General features: G+C 38.4%; 1 protein-coding gene across 2 annotated transcripts in view; it reads right to left on the reverse strand.

The window, feature by feature from the left end:
• The window catches only part of Sv2c (synaptic vesicle glycoprotein 2C), a 218400-nt gene that overhangs the window by 104282 nt on the left and 94744 nt on the right, over window positions 1-19374 (reverse strand). For both annotated transcript variants that reach the window (XM_015497779.2, XM_048800118.1), the window contains one exon: window positions 9035-9215. In XM_015497779.2, coding sequence (XP_015353265.1) covers window positions 9035-9215 — 181 coding nt within the window. The remainder of the gene's footprint in view (window positions 1-9034; window positions 9216-19374) is intronic.

The raw sequence follows: 19374 nt of genomic DNA on the forward strand, positions 1-19374 counted from the left end.
TTAGTTGTCAAATTTAATTATCCTTGGTGATAGGAGGCACAGAAGGAATAATCATTGAAATCCACATTCTATACGGCAGAAGATTATTCAGATTCAGAATAATTGAATTTACACAAATGAAATAGAATTTTGATATTCAGCATTTTGGAGTTGGGGTAGTAAATAATTTTAATAAAAGTAATCTTAACCTTAGTAAATAATAATTATTTTTGGTTTTGGAAATTAATTATAGAATATTAAGAAACTAAAAAAAATTGCATTAAATTGGGACTAAATAGGGACTTCCCCCCTCACACACACATAAGCACACATATACACAACTTACTAGGTCTGCATGTGACTGACTTGATACTATGTGCTTGGTAAATATCATGAAACAAATTTATTTATCCTCCTCAATAGTCTAAAAGTTATGAGTGGGATATTGTGTATGGTAAAGAATGCATTGGCTTTGCAAATAAAATTTCTTGTGTGCTGGGAAATGTGAGACATATAAGTGAAATCAGTCTAACAGAGCAGGTGATAGAGGATGCCAAATATTACTGTCGACACAAACCTCACTGAGCAACTGGGAAGCTGGTTTTCCTAATCCCTGCAAATTTCATATTACTCCAGTTCAGATGGCAACTCAGTTGTGGGTAATGTTTGTTCCCATACCTCATACCAATTTATGGTGGCTGCTACGGTTTGGGTAAGTCTCCCCCAAGGCTCATGTGTTAAAGGCTTATTTTCCCTCCCTGTGGAACAATTGGAAAGAGATGGAACCTTCAAAAGATAGAGCCTGGTGGGAGGTGCTACAGTTATCAGAGCATACCCTTGAAGGGGATATGCGGATCCTGGTCCCTTCCTGTCACTCTCTTTTTCTTCTGGGCTGCCATGAGGTAGGCAGCTTGCTCCACCATGTGTTCCTGGTGATGCTACCTCACCACAGGCCTCAAACCTATGGGCCTATTGAACATGGACTGGAACCTCCAAAACTGTGAACCAAAATAAACTATTCCTCTTTTAAAGTTGGTTATCTCAAGTATTTTGTTATAGAAATGGAAAGCTAGCTGACAAAGAGAGGTTTAAGATTCTGCAGGGAAAGGGGAGGTTATAGATTAAAAAAAGAATAGTTGTGCTTAAAATTGTTTGAAGTATGATATGATTTTAGGGGCAAGATTATAGACTATCTAATGACTTCTTGTTCTGAGGAAGAATTCTACTAATTCTGTTCTGCTTTAATTCTCCAGCAAGCATATAACAAAGAAAAATTTCATTCTGGCTTATTTTAACATGTTATTATCAAACATCCTTTTACCTCCATCTTCCATTTTCCATTTCCATTGAGAAGCAAGGCATTATTTAAAAACATAATTTAGGAGGAAGTTAGATAATCATTGTAAAGTCACACATTCTATACAGATAATAAGCAGAGGACAAAGTCCACCCAGAGTCCATTCTGGATGCTTTTATGAAGACATGTATTTATGGGCTTATAAAAAAATAATGAATGGACAAGTCTATGCCAGGAATCACCATTACAAATACCTTACATGAAAAATGTCCTTTTAATCCTTACTCAGAATCAATAAAAAGATGGGAAGACTCTGAACTGCCAGGCCAATTACAAAGCAATTCTAAACCAATTCATATGTTTTAAATCACTCACAAAAATAAGAAATCAAAGAAGTATCCCCAAAGATGAACCTTTCAGTATCTTCTATTTATTTGGAACTTCATAGCATATCCCAGACCACAGGAAGGGTTTCCAAGGCTTGGATGAAAGAGCAGGCTTAACAGTATCTGAATAGGCCAGGCTGGCACAGAAAATAAGATTGCTATGTTAACAAGAAGGCACATATTTGTAATAAGTAATCAATATAGAAATAATTAGGAGAAGCACACTAACTGGTGGTAACTAAACCCAATATAGAATGGAGGATGGAAATCTCCTTTTCCCAGTAGCAGTGCTAAAGGGCACATGATCTAGGTAGCTTTAGTCTTCCAATCTCCAAAGCCATAAGTAAAAATATTAATATTCTTTGACATAGGGAGTTGTTTTCTTCCTATGTCAAATTCATAGGAACCAATCCATATGTTTTAAATCACTCACAAAAATAAGAAATCAAAGCAGTAGCTCCAAAGATGAACCTTTCAGTATCTTTTATTTATTTGGCATTTCATAGCACATCATAGCACATAGAAACTATGAAGAGAATAATTGGCAGAAAACTTGGTTATTTAAAATATAGTAATCTGTAATCATAATCTGAGCACAACTAGAGCATTTCTAAGAAAACATAGCAATTCAACAACCCAAGCCCTTGTTTGCATTCATATTGGTCCCCTAAGCCCTCAAACCTGTGGACATCTGCACCTGCAGCCACAGACTGGGCATCACCAGGAGAAATGGTGTAATTATAGCTCAGGATTCTAATGTTGTCTTGGACAACAAAACAAACAAAAATTAATGAATCTAGCTGTTGGGAGAGCTGGAAGAATGCATCACCACAGGATCTACCTGGTACCATGAATGAAGATGCAGCGATCATTGTGGTGATCTAGAAGAAATGGTGATCATGCAGATGTATGCAGCCACTTGCTGCACACATCTATACATACATCATCCACTTCCCCACTGTCCCTATGCTTACCCAACCATGAATCACCCCTCCACCTACCCCACCACCAGGTTCAACTCTCCACCAAGTATATTACCAGTTACTCTTTACAACTTGAGTTTGAGATTATTTTTGGATTAAAGATAATCTAGTACAACTGTTGCCCCATTTTCCATATTGGAAATTGAAAAATGTCTTTCCATTCCAATTTTATGAGGTCAGAAGTCCTCCTGGACTCATCTGTTCAAACATTTGGGAGCACCCATCAGGTATGGGGCATGTGGCTATATGGAATCAGACGTTTCTGGCTAAGTCTGAGACCTTCAGAGTTTGGGAGTTATAAGTTTGGATTCTGGACCCAGACTGCTTGAGTATGAAACGACTACATCATTTACTGTGTGACTTCAGATAGTTACTTAACCTTTCTGTGCCTCAACTTCCTCATCTATAATATATAGATCAAATATTATGAATAGTATCTTCAGAGGGTCACTGTGAGGTTTATACTAGTCAATATATGTAAAGTGCTGACTCCAGCACCTCTCATAGGGTAGGCACTATAGAGGTATTTGATAAAACATATTTTAAAAGTCTTGAAATTTTTAAAATGAAATCAGTGGTCAATGGTAAAGAAGTAAAACATATCTTAAGAGGAAGATTGGTTTTGAAAAAAAAACTTATAGTTCAGAATCAAACTAAAAAATCAGAAGAGTTGGGAATGGTTGACCATTGGAACTATCTGTGCCTCACTTTTCTAATTAAAAAAAGGCATAATATTTTTGAATGCTTAATAATTAAAAACAATAGTGGGACTAAATGAGATGCTACTACAAAACATTCTGAAGAATTCCAGTTAATGGTGACCATTTCTGCAAAGCTAAGGTAGTGTTATTATACATAATATATAGTTAATGAATGGATATTTCAAATAGCTATGAAGGACGCATATGTTAGGCTCCATTTATAGAGATACAATGACTATTCTTTGTCTTAAGATGCACAGACACACTGAAATTTCATTTTAATTCTTGTTGCTGTTGTATTTTTCTCCTGACCTTCATGCTTAGCAATGCCAGACCCTCTGTGAGAAGTTTCCAACTCTGACAATGCCTGGCATCCAACACATTATCATTCCCATAATTAACAGTGACTGGAAACAAATAATTTAATTCTGGGGCAAATGAAAATGAATCAGTGGTGCCAACTCCATTTCCCATCTTTCTAATTTTCTGTTGCAAAAAAGGGGGAGGGACGTGTCTGTTCCTTGGTGTGAGATTTGTTTAGGAAAATAAAAGACAGATGAGTAATTTTTGATGGCCTATCCTTCATTCCTGTAAATCATTGTTGTCCCCAGCAAGAAAATCTTTCTTTGTACTGAATAAATATTTAGACTCACATAGAATATGGCAGCTAGGCATATTTATGTTTCTAAGAAGATATACTCATGACTTGACTTGGAGAATTAGGAGGAAAGCACATTTAGAGACAATGAAATAATAAACTCAGGTAGATCTATCTGAAACAATAACTTCTAGTCCCCTTCAGTGCTGAAGGAACATGATATAGTGCTGCTAACAATGCTACAGAAGAGAGCAACGGCATGTGACATTTGCATCAAAACTGGCAGAAAGACATTCAAGCCTTGGAGTCAGAATGTATCATTTACTTAATTGTAGAGTTCTGAGTAAAAAGAACTTAAATGCAACTTAACTCCTAGCTGAGTCATTTCTGGTTCTAAATCTGAAAAATGAAGGGTCTGGGCTTGACCTAGAACTTCTCTGCATGTTCTAAAATTTATGGGTCATGGAGCTGGTGGGTAGGAGCTCTACCAAGCTCTACCTGCTAAATGGATCTATTTAAATGATGCATTCCAGATCTGTGGAATTAAGCACAGGATGGAGTCAATGACTCAATGGCTCACTGTGAGAAAGATCTGAGCTAAAACCCCATTGACCACTGATTTCCAAAAGCTCCTACTCTGTCTGGTGGACCACAGTGACATTTTGGATCTCTTGGAATTAGTGCTAGTTCAGAGTCTATGTCCAGTAAGTCATGAGAAGCCTGTTTTTTTCCCCCAAGTTCAGTCTTCCTGGTTAAAGCTGGGAGAAATATCAACAAAACACATTTTTGGCAGGGTAGTGGCACTGTTTCTCATGGGAACCTGGTCTGTACCTTGTTCAAGAGGTTCTGGGTCTATGAAGTGGCTGTATTCTAGAAGTTTATTTAGGGGACATGACTTTCTGTTTTTATGACTCAATTTAAGTTTTTGTTAACTAGACATGGAAATTTTCTGCTTATACAGGTCAAGTAAGAATTTAACTAATAGGCTTCCTATTTCACTTCTAGGAGCATGAGATGAACTAGCCCTGGTCTGCAGGGTCAGATTTTTCTGTTTTCTGTCTTGCCTCTGCAAGTAACATGCCCATCCTTCCTCAGTAACTAAGCAGTTCACCTGCCTTTCATATCTGTGAGGTTTGGGTCTGTGGATTGAACTATCCATGGATCCAAAATATTCAGGAAAAAATAAAACCCTGCATCTATAGGGATATGTACAGACTTTTTTTTTTTTTTTTTTGGTCATTATTTCCTAAACAACACACTATAACTATTTATATGGCACTTACATTGTATGAGGTATTACAAATAATATAAAGATGACAAAGTATACTGGAGAATGTGCACAGGTTACATGCATTATACACTGATGTCTTGAACATTATCCAAGAGGTCTAGGAATCAATGCTCCACTGATCCTGAGGGCCAGTATAGAAAAAGACTATCGTCCAAATCCAAGCCCTTTGGAATTTACATGCTGGTAAAGGAGAGAAAGATAAAAGTAAAAACTAAGTATCTTCAAGAAGACAAAACAGTGAGTTGCTGTCAGGTAAACACCTCCCCCAGGTGGGTAGGGTGAAGGCTCTGGGAGAACAACCTTCGAAATGGGAAAGGGGCTAGTACTATGCTCCTATGAAAGACATGTGGCTTAGAGGGTCTGAGTGCCAGAGGCCCACAACAGAAACTTTCCTGACCTTGTAAACCTTAATTCCCTGGTCATCTCAATTTTTAAATTGAGTTTTCCTCAATTTAAAAATTGGATCAGAGGTGGATGAAAGGAGATGCTTAGCCATACAGCTATAACATGAAGTATTTATTTAAGGTCTTCAGCATGACAATCTTAATGCTCTGGCTCATTTTAATAAAGAATGTTTAAATAAAAAGGAAATATATCAACACTTCTGCTGTTTAGGTAACTGAGTTCATAATTAATAGAATGAATGATTTAAACATTACATGCCTTTGAAAACAAGAAGCGCTTCTGGGTGGAATTTGGTTTCTCATTCACAATGTTGTCATTTTTTTTCTCCTTTTGGGAACCTCCCAAGCCCCTTGAAACCTCTCTTCAAGTGTTACGATTGGAGGGTGGAGACTGGGAGGGCTAACTGGGTGGCTTCCTTCTATAACCAACCACGCAGCTTGAGGAGAGGATTCAGCTAGGAAATAGGATTCTTCTGGGAAAGGCCTGGCATGGCTCCAGGAGGTAGAGCAGGAGCTAAAATGAGGTTTGAATTAAATTGGATGGGACTAGAGAAAAGAGATTGCCCAGAGTCTCATTTGGATGAGACTTCACAGCTATTCAAGGACAGGGTACCCAGATAAACTGATGTTGAAAAGTACCCTGGGCTGGTGGAGGCAGTACTCTACAAACTCAGATGAGGGGGAAAGATATCATGATTGACAACTTGCCAACAGATTAAGGGAAACCTAGATAGCTGGGGGAGTATTATTCTGACTATTCATCGGGTTTTTCCAGAGAAGATTGGCCTGTGAGTCTGTGGACAGAGTGGGGAAGATCTACCCTTGATCTGGGCAGTTACCGTGCACTAGCCAGGGGACCTGAGCATAACAAAAAATGGTAGAGGAAAAGGAGAATTTTTTTTCCCTCTCTCTCTCTTCTTGAGCTGGGGCATCTTTTTTCTCTGGCTTTTGAATTATGGAATTGGTATCAGTATCCCCATCTTCCTAGGTACTCAGACCTTGGACCTTGGACTGGGAATTACACAATTGGCTTCCCTGGTTCTGAGGCTTTTGGACTTGGACAGAGCCATGCTAATAACACCCAGAGGTCTCCAACCTCTAGACAACCTGTTGTGGAATTTCTCTGCTTCTACAATCTCATGAACCAATTCCCCTAATAAATTCCCCATTATCTAGCTAGCTAGCCTATTGGATCTGTCTCTCCAGAGAGCCCTGACTAATACAGATATCTTTCTTCTTTTCTTTCAGTTTAATTTCTTAAGTCCCCTCAGCTGCAGGGTTACACAAAACTCAGGATGTTTTGATTCCTCTACTAAGATAACTAAACTCACATCATGTTCCCCTCAGCCCTGTCCCTGGCCTAGGAAATTGTCACCTGTCCTGATGAGCAGGGAGGCTTGATTTTATTTGCCATACTTTCTCCCAAATCTTTTGTCCATGATTGATCATTTCACTTTACTTTATGGGTCAGATTTGAATTCAAAGCCAGGAAGAGGCCCCTTTCTGCGTCCTTCCTGTTGTCACTCTAAGGCAATGAGCACAGGAAAGCTTAGCTGAGTGAATGAGAGAACAAGTTCAGAGGGAACAGGAAATGCCAAAAATCATGGGTGAATTCTAAAACATTATCTCACATTTTCTTCTCTACCATTACTTTTATTTAGTACATTATCTCATTTGATCCTTATACTCCACAGTAGGAATGTAAGGTTCTGTTATCTCCCTTTCACAAAAGAAAAAAGAAAGTGTGGGAGTCACCAGGAAGAGCCTAAATGATGTGAATTTCTTGATTCCAGTCCTATGCCAACTTCAAGAAGTTGCTACAGTGCTATAACCTCTCATATCACAATTTATAGAGACCACCTGTGTTAGCAATACATTATGCTTTTCAGGATAATTTTTTGTTAGTTAGAGGTTAGCAGCCCTGACCTGCTGACTGGAGAATAATTTGTTCATGATAGGGATAAGGCTGGTATCGTGAATAAGCCCACATAGTTTCCTCTTCCTTCCAGAATTAGTTTCTGGACAGTCCATTGGTTTGCAGTATTTTGCAGTTATCATAATGGCCCTTTGTCTCTACAGTCAATTGGGTTGGCCATGTTACAACACAGATTGACAATTAAAATTGTCATAACCATTTTACCCTTCAGGTACTTTGAGTTTGTGGATATCAAAATTTCCCAGAGAATACATGAACCAAAATACCACCCCATATCAGCAGTGTACGTAGCCAATCTCATACAGACTGACACCAAGGATTCCTTCTGCTGAGGTCAAGTCCCTTTTGCCCATCATCACAAAGAAAATAATTGATTCTGATCATTTTTTTTCCAAGAAAAAATATACTTTCTTTAATTTTGTAACCATCTTAATTTGGTGTAATGCAGTGTTGTCCCTTTAAGGAATGCTCCTGAAAATTGTACAAGTTAGTCAAATATTTGTTATGTACCTGTCATGTGAGGAGCTATAGGAAATACTGCTATATGTAATTAAGAAAGACATCCTGGAATACCCTTATCTTATTTCACAAAATTGTGTTCTGCTGCATAGGTTGTGATATTGTATCATCAACAACTGCAACCAATAACATCTCAGATTCATAGCCCAGTCTGTCTCCTTCTCTTCATCTAAAAATTTAAATGAAGAGAAAGAAGCCTATCAATGAAAAGAATGTCTCTAAATTCTTAGTTATGAATCAGAAATTTTATGTCTCTAAATTTTTCCTTAATAAAGCAGAGTTTCTCATACTTTCCTAATCAAGCTATTGAGTTTTCCCAAGCCTGTGGATTCACATAGTGTAGTAATAAGTGCTTTCTTTGAAGAAAATGGCTCCATCATTGGCTCTCCCATGTCACTGCACTTGGCTAGTAGCACAACTTCTGTTAATTCCACAGGAGTCAGGAACTTACTGAAAGTGCCTATTCCATCTCAAGAAGCAGGCACCTAATCAGACACCCATATAATGCAGATCAATAAAACTACAGTCATATGTGACACTTTAATCCTGAATTTAAGATCATCCCTAAATAGTTTGGACCTTTAATTAGCTCTTAGTTGGCAGAAGAATTTCTTGCTTAAATTAAATTTTCAGAAGAAACATACATATATGAACATGCTCTGTTATGGAAATAACTTTCCATTTAAACCATATCAATGTCCTGGAAGTTTGACATACAAGTGTCAGCCGTGAGAACAAAGGTATATTTCACTTTTCCCTCAGATTTAAAGGTTGATAATCATATCTCTAAAACTCAGCAGTGTAGCTCCTCAGGCTGACATAAACACAGAGAAGGAGAGGTGGTAAGAGATAATCAATTGTAATGAGGTCGTCCAGGATGAAGCATGTATACAATTATGAATAAACACATTACTATAAAATATGAAGGAGAAAACCTTACCCAAATCCAGAAAGTAAGCGACAGAAGAGAAAGAAGCCATAACCTTGGACAAATGAAGAAAGGAAGGCAAAGAATCCGTTGACAGACATGCAAATCAGAAGAGACTGTTTCCTTCCCACTTTGTCTGCCAGTCCTCCCCAGAAGAACGCCCCCACCATCATCCCGAGGTACACTATGCTGCCTGCAACACACAGAAAACAAAGAAACACATCAGAAATCCAGAGTAAATGACACAGGTAACAGCAAATGAACAAGGAACAAAATACATTCCAGCGTTTTGCTTAGAGACACACTCTTCAGGATTCAGTAATCAGTTCTGAGTTGCAAAGTAAGCTATGAAAGGTACCTTGGGCTGCCATGACCAATTGCAAGGGCTGATGGGAAGTTATTTCCTCTACCATCTCATGCCCAACACTACAAGATGGTTGCATCCTATCCCAGTCTTGAGAGGGTGGTTATACAGTTGGTAGACATGAGAAGTATCCACTCAAAGTAATCCTAGAGTTTGACTCATGGTCAAGTCACCTTTGGTCTGAATGCCCAGTGCATCATCATGACAAAGCCAAGGTAGGAGACCAAGGCAAGGGCCCCCAGGTCAAACTGGACCCCATACATTGCCTCAAATCTCTGCTTGTAGCAGATGATCTGTGCCACAGCCAGACTCTTTCCTCCCATAGGGGATCCCATGGTATTTTTTCTCTCTAGTCCTTCTTGAAAGCCCAGGCCTTTCCTTGGGAGTTAAGGAAAGTGAGCTTAGAGTTTACAAGAGTTAATCTTAAAATGATCTTCAGAGAAGACTCTTGGAGTGAGGAGCTTAAAGAAAGGAGAAAGAACTGTTAGTATGTTGGGAAAATGAATCTTATCATTGTTGGCTTCAATCCTTAAGGGAAACAAATGGAAAAAACAGGAGTTAAATAGACATCTCTCTTGCTGTTGCTGTGAGTAGTAGACTCCAGATTCTAGACCAGACTTTGGGAATCTTTCAAATTCATTTTATTATTCTAAAATGCCAGATTCCCACAAGCCCAGTCTAGAATGTTAGGTATGGTAAATGTTAGTTCAAAGGGATTTCTAAAACCATATGTCTAAGGAAAATAGCATAATTAATAAAATGAAAATTTGTGATATCTGAATGTGGCATTAAAAAAGCTGCTACTTCATCTTTCAACCACTTTTGTTTTTTTCCTTCCTTTACTCAACCACCCTTTTCTAAGGCATATTTGAGATTCTCTGTGGCATCAAAGTAAGAAGGTGAAAAAAAAAAAGCATTGTTTTATTTGTTGCTTTAGGTTAATTTGGGAAACATCCTATTTAAACATTCATTTCCAAATTAGTTTGCCAACCAGAGTTAACGAATTGATATGAGACTCAGAAGGAAAACACTTGGCAAGGTCTTGAGACTCTCGCATCAATGAGGATGCTTCCTTGCAGATAGCTGAGTATACCAAGCTACAGTGAATGGTGAATGTTGGGAGAAATTGTAAAATAAGACAAAATGTAAGTTGTTTTTAATTAGATTGGAGTACTGCAAAGAGGTGGGTGGTCAAACTTTGCCAGAGTGTGGATGATATATTTTTCTCTGAACCACAGGACTGACTATACACAGATGATCCTTCTCAATAGAGACCACTCATCTCATATCATGAGATCCAGTGCATGTCCAGACAATGTTTAAAGAATGGATCTGCACAGTGCAAGGGAATTGCAAAAGCAGACAGACTCATTCAGGGAAATGCATATGCAGCACATCTCTTATTTATAGCATAAGAGGCTCAAGTTTGTGGCTCATGGTTCTCAGAAGGATAACTGGTTGCTAAGCTTCTCCATAATAACATCTGTGTCTTTAAAAATGCCTGTAAGTCAGAAAGTAAGCTTCCATAAATAAGGAGTGGCCTGTGGATGCTGCAATCTAAAGACCTGGAAATCTTTCTTATATGTCCAGGCACAAGAACAAAGTCTTCCCACCCTTTAAATCCTACAGCCTCCCTCCTTCCTGAGGGTAAGTCATCATGATAGCACACTAACCCAAGACTTTCTGTGGCCCACCATAGTTATTGTGATGCCATTGTTTTAAACCAGTTATCACAGGAAAAGGGTTTCACAAGTTAAGCTACAGAAGCAGTGACATCACTAGCTTACCTTGCTTTGTCCTACTGTGTGCTCAGCATCAAAATCATTTCTAATGATCCTCTGGATTTCAGAAGTGTCCATGGTGATATCTCCTTTTTTGTCTCTAATTTTGTTGATTTGTTTTCTCTTTATTTCTTCTGATTAGTTTCACTAAGGGTTTATCAATCTTATTTATCTTTTCAAAGAACCAGCTCTTTGTTGCACTGAACTTCACAATGTTTTTTATTCTCAGTTTCACTAATTTTGGTTCTGACCTTAATTGTTTCCTGTCTTCTACTGATTTTGGTATAAATTAGTCCTTCTTTTTCTAGGGCCTTGACGTTTTCATTAGATAACTTATTTGGGATTTTTTTTTTTAATCTGTAAGCATTCAGTTTTAAAAACTTTCCTCTTGGTAATGCCTTCATACTGTCCCAGAGAATTTGATATGTTGTGTGTTTGTTCTCACTTATTTCTAATAATTTCTTTTTTCTTTTCTTCTATGATCTGTTTCTAATTTAAAAGAGCATTGTTCAATGTCCATTTGTTTATGTCATTTCCATAATTTTTCCTGATATTGATTTCTAATTTCATTCCATTACTATCTGATAAGATGCATGGGATTATATCCGTATTTTTATATTTGCCAAGATTTACATTATGAACTAAAACATGTCTATTTTGGAAATGGTTCCCTGAGCTGCTGAGAAGAAAGTGAATCCAGCTGTTTTGGGGTAAAATATTCTGTGGATATCTATTAGGTCCATTTGATTTATGGTATTGCTTAGGTCAGAATATCTTTATTGATTTTACGCCTGATGACCTGTCTATTAGTGAAAGGGGTGTGTTGAAATCACCAGGTACTATTGTGTAGATGTCCAGGAGAGGGACCTGAGGGCCTGGTTGGTTGTTGGTTCAATTCTACATGTTGAAGTATTGTTGGAGCTTGAATGGGGTTAGTTTATGTGTGGAGTGAGTTTCACTGTTACTTGGTTGAGTTGTGAATCTAACTCAGCAGCACAATCTGTACCCCGTGAACTTGTAGTACTGCCATCACTTCCCAGCTCCTTTTAGAGAAAGGGGGAACAAGGAAAAGCAATAGTGGTAGCAACCATGTAAAGCCTTAAAATAAATGTCCAGTGCCTACTATGATATCTGTAACACTGTCACTTGAATAGAAATGTTAAATGGATCAACACTGGATAATAACCACGACAACATGAATGGGGTAGGAATTTTATAAACTAAATAATTCTATCAGATAGTGAAATTACAGTTCCTTAAGTGAAGATAAAATAAGGTAGGGAGGCAAGAACAAATTTGAAATATTTCAAAAATGAACTGAGGAGTGGGTTGGGGATGTGGCTCAAGCGGTAGTGCCATGCCTGGCATGCGTGCAGCCCGGGTTCTATCCTCAGCGCCACATACAAACAAAGATGTTATGTCCACCGAAAACTGAAAAATAAATATTAAAAAATAATTCTCTCTCTCTCTCTCTCTCTCTCTCTCTCTCTCCTGTCTCTCTCTCTCTCCCTCCCTCCCTCCCTCTTTAAAAAAAATGAACTGAGGAGAATAAGGAGAGAGGTAGCAGGTGGCAGCTATAAAGAAGGAGAAATAAGCCAGGCACAGTGATTTGGGAGGCTGAGGCAGGAGGATTACAAGTTCAAGGCCAGTCTCAACAACTTAGAAAGGCCCTCAGCAACTTAGCAAGACCCTGTCTCAAAATCAAAAAAAATAAAATAAAATAAAAATAATGGGATGTGGCTCAGTGGTAAAGCATCCCTGGGTTCAATCCCTAGTTTTTTTTAAAAAAAGGGTACAGGGGAATAAAAATAGCTAAAAGTGATAAAAAGAGAGGAATAGGGAATAAGAAAATTTGAGGGAGAGGAAAGTGAAGGAGTATTAAGAGGAGCAAAGAAAAGGTACAAATAAAAATAAATAAATAACAAAATCAAACCCATACAAAATTTTACCTCACCAAGGTCAAAACAAGGTTAAATAACAATTGGGTGAAGAAAAAAGGCAATAAAGTGAAATAAGAGTTGTATGAATAAATAAATATATATTCTTGAACCTATCAGTCCAGCTAGGACGTGCACACGTGCACACACATACAATGGAAAAGAGTAAAATATAAATTAAGTTAAAACTAAAAAGGGAAATACAGGGGAAAAAATTCTTAATGAGGAACAAAGGGCTGGTTTTCATTGAGTTGGCTAAAACTGTTGGCAAGGATGTTTGTTCATTGCTAATGCTATTGTGCCATTCTTTGCATTTCTTTTTGGATCCTGTAACCCTTTGATTGAGACTACAGGTTGTTAAATCTGATTTCTTTGTGTTTCTCACCAAGCTGCCAGCTGTTGTGGCCTGGAGCTAAAACCCGTTGTAGTAGCTCCCAGCTTCCCACCTCACCTATAGGATACGCTCCCAGAGCAGGGCTGATGTAGAGATCTAAATGGAAAATTCCAGCAGCTGATGTTTAGTTGTGACTGTATTTTGGAACTTTCTTGGAAGGTATTTGAGATTAGATCCACACTCCTTTTTGCTGGGCAGATGCCCATCCCTGCTAAATGTCAAGGTCTCAGGACCTCCTGAAAATTCTACTCCTAGGGTGAGGGAATCTAACCCCACTGCAGGTCTCACATATTTCCCTGTCATGGATGTGAATTGCCCAGGATCAGACAAGGAGTGCAGACATACCTGTCTGTCAAGTCTCTGGTCTCTTCCCAGCTGCTCATTTGGGCCACCAAAGAGGGCTCTCTGCCCTTGGTGTTCCCAGGCTGAATCACCCTAGTATAATCCTCTCTGCACTGTTCCAGCCATGCTGTTCCAGGCACACTCTTAACCCCACAACATGTGACTGCTGGGTCAGACAGGCAATGAATGCCCTTTATGAGTGCTCCATCTTCCTCTTCAATCTTCAACCTTCAACTTGTCCTGATCACCATTTGTAGCTCGGTTAAGATCAGCCTCCCTCTCTATTCCACAGGTTCCCCCAAGTCAATTGTATATGCTGGATTTCCTCTTTCTGTGTTAGAGGGTTACTCTACTAGTTACTTACTATTTTTTTTTTAATAATAGTAAACAACAGGCCTTGCTTTTACTTTCTTTGACTGGGCATCTGTTTGTGCCAGGTACTCTTTGAACAATATACCTATTTTGGTTCATGTAATCTTCACCCACCACAGTCCTGCAAAGTGGGAATTAACCCATTTCACAGATGAGGAAACTAAGGCTCAGAGAGACTATGCAACTTGATCTAACTGGTGGAAAGTGGCAAATCGAGGTTGTGAAATGATATTTCTCTGGTTAAAGCCCAGAGGTCTTTCTCAGAGCTAACATGCAGTTGGAATGTGCCAAGACCCACCACTCTGGACCCTCCATTGGGACCCTCTGGATTTTTCTTTGATCTGGGAACTAAACGGTTAAAACCTAAATAGGCTGCAGGGTGATGCCTAGTCCTATGAAAGAATTGTGATTCCTAGGCTATTCCTGTTATTAATGATTTTGAATATCATTACTATTCTTTCTGCTAAACTTACCTTGGGAACACCTATTACATGAAAACCAGGAATCAGGTGATATAAAGCAGGCTCTCTAGACCTCAACTCAGTTTCGCCTTAAAGAATGTGAATTTAAGCACCCAGGCAAGCCTAGTTAACCTGGGTCTTGGCCATCTCCTTGATGCTAACATCCCATGACTTCCCACAGTCCTTATAATACCCTGGCCCTGAAGGTGTTTGGATGTTCAGACTCCTGAGAGAACAGAGCTTATAATCTGGGGAGAGTGGCTTATTAGAAAGTAAATCAGAGGGAAGCATTCAGGTCAGAACCTTCCATGGCCTCTGGGACTAGATGACACAGACAGAACAATGTTGAAGTGTCCATCCATGTCCCTGGACTCTAAGTACCTGACATTCTCTTTCAACTCCATCAAGATGCCTTAAGGAACTTCCAACTCAGTAAGGGATCCAGTTAGGCACACAACTAAATGAGCCTGAGCCCAAGCAGCTCAGGAACTGTCTTGGAAGGTATTTCTTGGAAGGAGCCTCCACCTCCACTGGAGGTGTAAACTGAGGCAGGGAAAAAGAGAGAAGTAGCTGCTAACTCTAATGTGGCCTCTGGGAAGATTTCACTAAGAAGTACACATTGAGGGGAATCTGAAAAATAAGAAAGTGTACAACATCTTGTTCACTTGAATGGTGTTCAATTCTTCCATAACTGACAGGTTTATCACAAAAAAAAAATCATCTTGGGCTGTATCTGATCTTCTACTCTGGTTAAAATATGTCTAAGATCTAAAGGTAATAATCTTTTATGACTATGCTTAGTATTGGTGATTAGTTGATTTCATCAGGAAGGCCATAGAAAGAGTCAAACCCACACAATACTTATTTGAGACAAACACAGTGTAATTAGCATGTTCATTTGTTGATCATGTGTTCTAATTAAAGTCAAATCTTGGAATTTTGGCAAAGCCATCAGGTGAGTAAAACTGAAATCACTCCGAGATTGTCAAAACACAAATGTATTTCCTGCCTTGATTGTTGTTCATGTTTCTGTTTTGTTTTCATGGTGTTACAAGGAGCACTTGAAAACTTAGTGTGGATATGCCTTGGACATCCATGAGCCTTCTCTGCTCTCCTCATTTCATGATGCTGCTGCTGGCCTGAATTTAAAAGGATCTTAGTCTAAAGCCCCTCATTTTACAAGTGGGATAACTGGGGTTGTGAGAAAATGGAATTTGAAATCAGATCTTTCAGATCTTTGTTCCTCAAAGCATGACCTTTGGAGTAAGGATATTGATAGAAAAGCAGGCTCTAAGGCCTCTTGAGGATTTGGAATCCTCTCTGATCCCCAGGTGATCTGTGTGCACATTTGAGTCTGAAAGTGCTTTTAGACGGTGTATTTTCCATGGAAATAACCTCTGGAATACAGTTAGTTCTTACTTAAAATTTGTGTTTAGTTCATGTTCGAGCAGAGAAGATGCAAACCACTGGATATTTTAACTCTAAAGACACGGGACAAGCAAGATCTCCCTGGACAACAAGCTGGAGATCTCTCAAGGACTAGCAGGAGCTGTGTACTTAGAAAAGGCTCACCTCCCTGGTGACCTGCCTTCCAATTTGGTTCCAGGAAAGCAATGTTAAGAGAGCCCAGGCTGCAATCCTTGGATTCTTTTATGAATTAATGAATATTTTAATTCAGTTTTGCTTTCAGGAACTTGAACCTGATCTGAGAAACAAACTCAGCCTATTCTTGCCATAGCTCTGGTGAAGGGTATTCTCAGCTAGCCCATCCTCTCAGTCTTCAAAAGACCAAGAGGCCTGGGGCATGAATTTCTCATTAAGGTATTTTCTAATATGAGGGCTGGTTTCATTTTATTTAATCATATAGTCATTTCCCCTGATAAATATCACATTTCCATTTCTGTCTCTTTGCTAAGTTGCTTTTGATTCCTTTTGACAATCCCTAAGGGGTTCCATCTTTTCCCCTTAACACCATTTTAAACCATACTTAAACAACACATAACAATTTTAGGAAATGGTCTGTAGTGTTTTTTTCATAGTAACTTTTAGCCAACCTGTTTTTTTAAAAAAATGTTTTAAGCACTTTGTCCATGACTAATGCATTACTCTACAATTCATTGCACTGTTTATTTATAAATTGATTTGAAATAAAATGAAAGTATTTGAATAATTGACATTTCTGGGAATGGTTGAAAATAGTTGAAAAGAGTAATATGGTTTGTCATATTCACAGAATTAAGAAAAAAACTTTATCATCCAAATTATGCTCAATATTTTCTATATATTATTCCTTGCACAAGAAGCAGGTGCATTTATTTTCCTAAACGTAGAGGCTTTTCCCACAAATGTGGGGTATACCTACAGTTGAAGCCCATTGACAGACTCTTTCCTTAAAAAATACCTTATGCATCAGACTCTTCTGACCTCTTCTCAACTAGGTCCTGACTCTTGGATATGTGTTCATTTCTGCACTGCCTAATTTTAGCAGGAATCCTGCTGAGTCAGAAACTGCCATTGTGTATATCTGACCATCCCTGATAACTAATCAGGTTCATCATCCTCCACTACCCGGCACCCCCAGTTGATGTCTAATTCCTTAACCTGCCTTCAGCAAGGATCCAGTTAGGTTGGTTTAGCCAGAATCCCTCTTATTTCTGATGTGTTTTTTTTTTCATTTGTTCCAATTAGTTAAATGACAGCAGAATGCATTTTGACTCATTTTACACAAATGGAGCACAACTTTTCATTTCTCTGGTTGTACATGATGCAGAGTCACACCATTTGTGCAATCATACATGTACATAGCATAATAATGTCTATCTCATTCCACCACCATCCTTCCCACCCTCACACCCCTTCCCCTACCCTCACTTCCCTTTGCCCAATCCAAAGTTCCTCCATTCTTCCTTTGGCCCCCCACCCCATTATGGATCAGCATCCACACATCAGGAAAAACATTTGGCCTTTGGTTTTTTGGGATCGGCTTATTTCATTTAGCATGATATTCTCCAATTCCATCCATAATGCAAATACCATAATTTCATTATTCTTTAAGGCTCAGTAATATTCTGTTGTGTATATATACCACAGTTTCTTTATTCATTCAACTTCTGATGGTTTCTCTTTGTAATTTTCCATCCATAACTTTCCTGGGGTCCTTGGGACCCAGATCCTTGGTTAGAAACTCCCACTTTTACTTGTTTTATTAGGAATTGAGCTCAACTTCTCTTTTTCACTTTAAACCCTCTCTGCTGCAGCGGTCCCTGAACCTATTGTGATGGCCCTGAATACAGTCTGCCTTACTTGACTTTTTCTTTTTTGTAAAATACTTCTTCTTTGCCATATTTTTAATTGGTGCATTACAATACATAATGGTAGGATTTGTTGTTGCATATTCGTAAAAGCACACGACATGCCTTACTTTAACAAGTATCATGAATAATTTTTCTTTTCACACTATTTAGTCATTTTTTCACTTAACCAATTCACCAACCCTCACCCCTACCCCACCAACAAACACACCAAGACCTAGAAGCTTTTTCCTTTGACTCTTCTTTCTGCTTTCATCAGCAAAAATTTATGCTTAACAAGGATTGGTTGTGTTTATACCCAGTTTCTGCCAGTTCTGTTTGTTATTAGTCATGCATTTAATTGAATATTAATCACATAAATACTAAAATATGTGATTTATGAGTGTGAAAGAAAAGGGAGCTACTTCTTTGAAAATGAACTTAAGAAAGACTTAGGAAAGATGATCTGCAAAGAAAATCACTGCTATTAAGAAAGTGTGAGCAAAATAACTAAAAAACTGAGAAAAATCATTAAGATGAGGATTCTGTGCTCTGTTTGAGGCTCATGTATCTTCAAGTTGTCGTTTATCATTAAAGAAATTTAAAACAGAAAATCAGAGTTATATAATGGCTCAAATGACACAATATATACATTAGTGAACTCCAGTTTGAAGAGCCCTACTCAAAGAAAAGTGATTCTGGTTCTGAATGAATGTATATCCATATGTTCAAACAGCATGTTTAAGTACCTATGCATGTTTTGCATGTTTTCCTGCTTTTTATCAACTTTTCCATTAACTAATTATTAGACCATATTTAGTCAGGCAAGGTTTTGTTTTTGTTTTTGTTTTTTTTTTTACCATGGGACAGGAGCTCCCACAAGTTATGCTTTGTGCTTAAAGAAATCAGGTTTTCATAAGCCATTGGACCAGTTACCAATCACTCACTAATTGATTTACCTTACTACAACAGGCAACCCTGAAAACAGTATCTCCTTAAGGTCCAGGGTTTACAGCCTACCTCTCCCCAGTTTCCCTGAAGAAAGACTCCTTTATTATTATTATTTTAATTCTGTACTGAAAAAAAAAATCTCTGGAATAAGAGTCAAGACATTCAAGACTAATTCTAATTCTCTAATAATTAGTTGTAAGGTCTCAGACCAAGTCAATCAGCTTCCTCTTGTGCTGAGGCTGAGCTAGATTGTGGGTTGGTTGGCCCTACAAGACTGGCCCAGATTTTCTCTTCTGTCACAGGGTGAGGGGGACACATTCTCTCCCTTGCTGGCTCTTATGAATCATTTCCACCCACCCTCTGATGTGGAAGCTCCCAAAACTGCTGTACTATAGTCATGGCTCCTAGATCTCAAATGGTTCACTGAGTGTGGCCCTACTTTGGCCAGACCCCATAGTCC

Source organism: Marmota marmota, unplaced genomic scaffold (genome assembly GCF_001458135.2).
Source record: "Marmota marmota marmota unplaced genomic scaffold, marMar, whole genome shotgun sequence".
In the NCBI taxonomy this organism is placed as follows: Eukaryota; Metazoa; Chordata; class Mammalia; order Rodentia; family Sciuridae; genus Marmota; species Marmota marmota.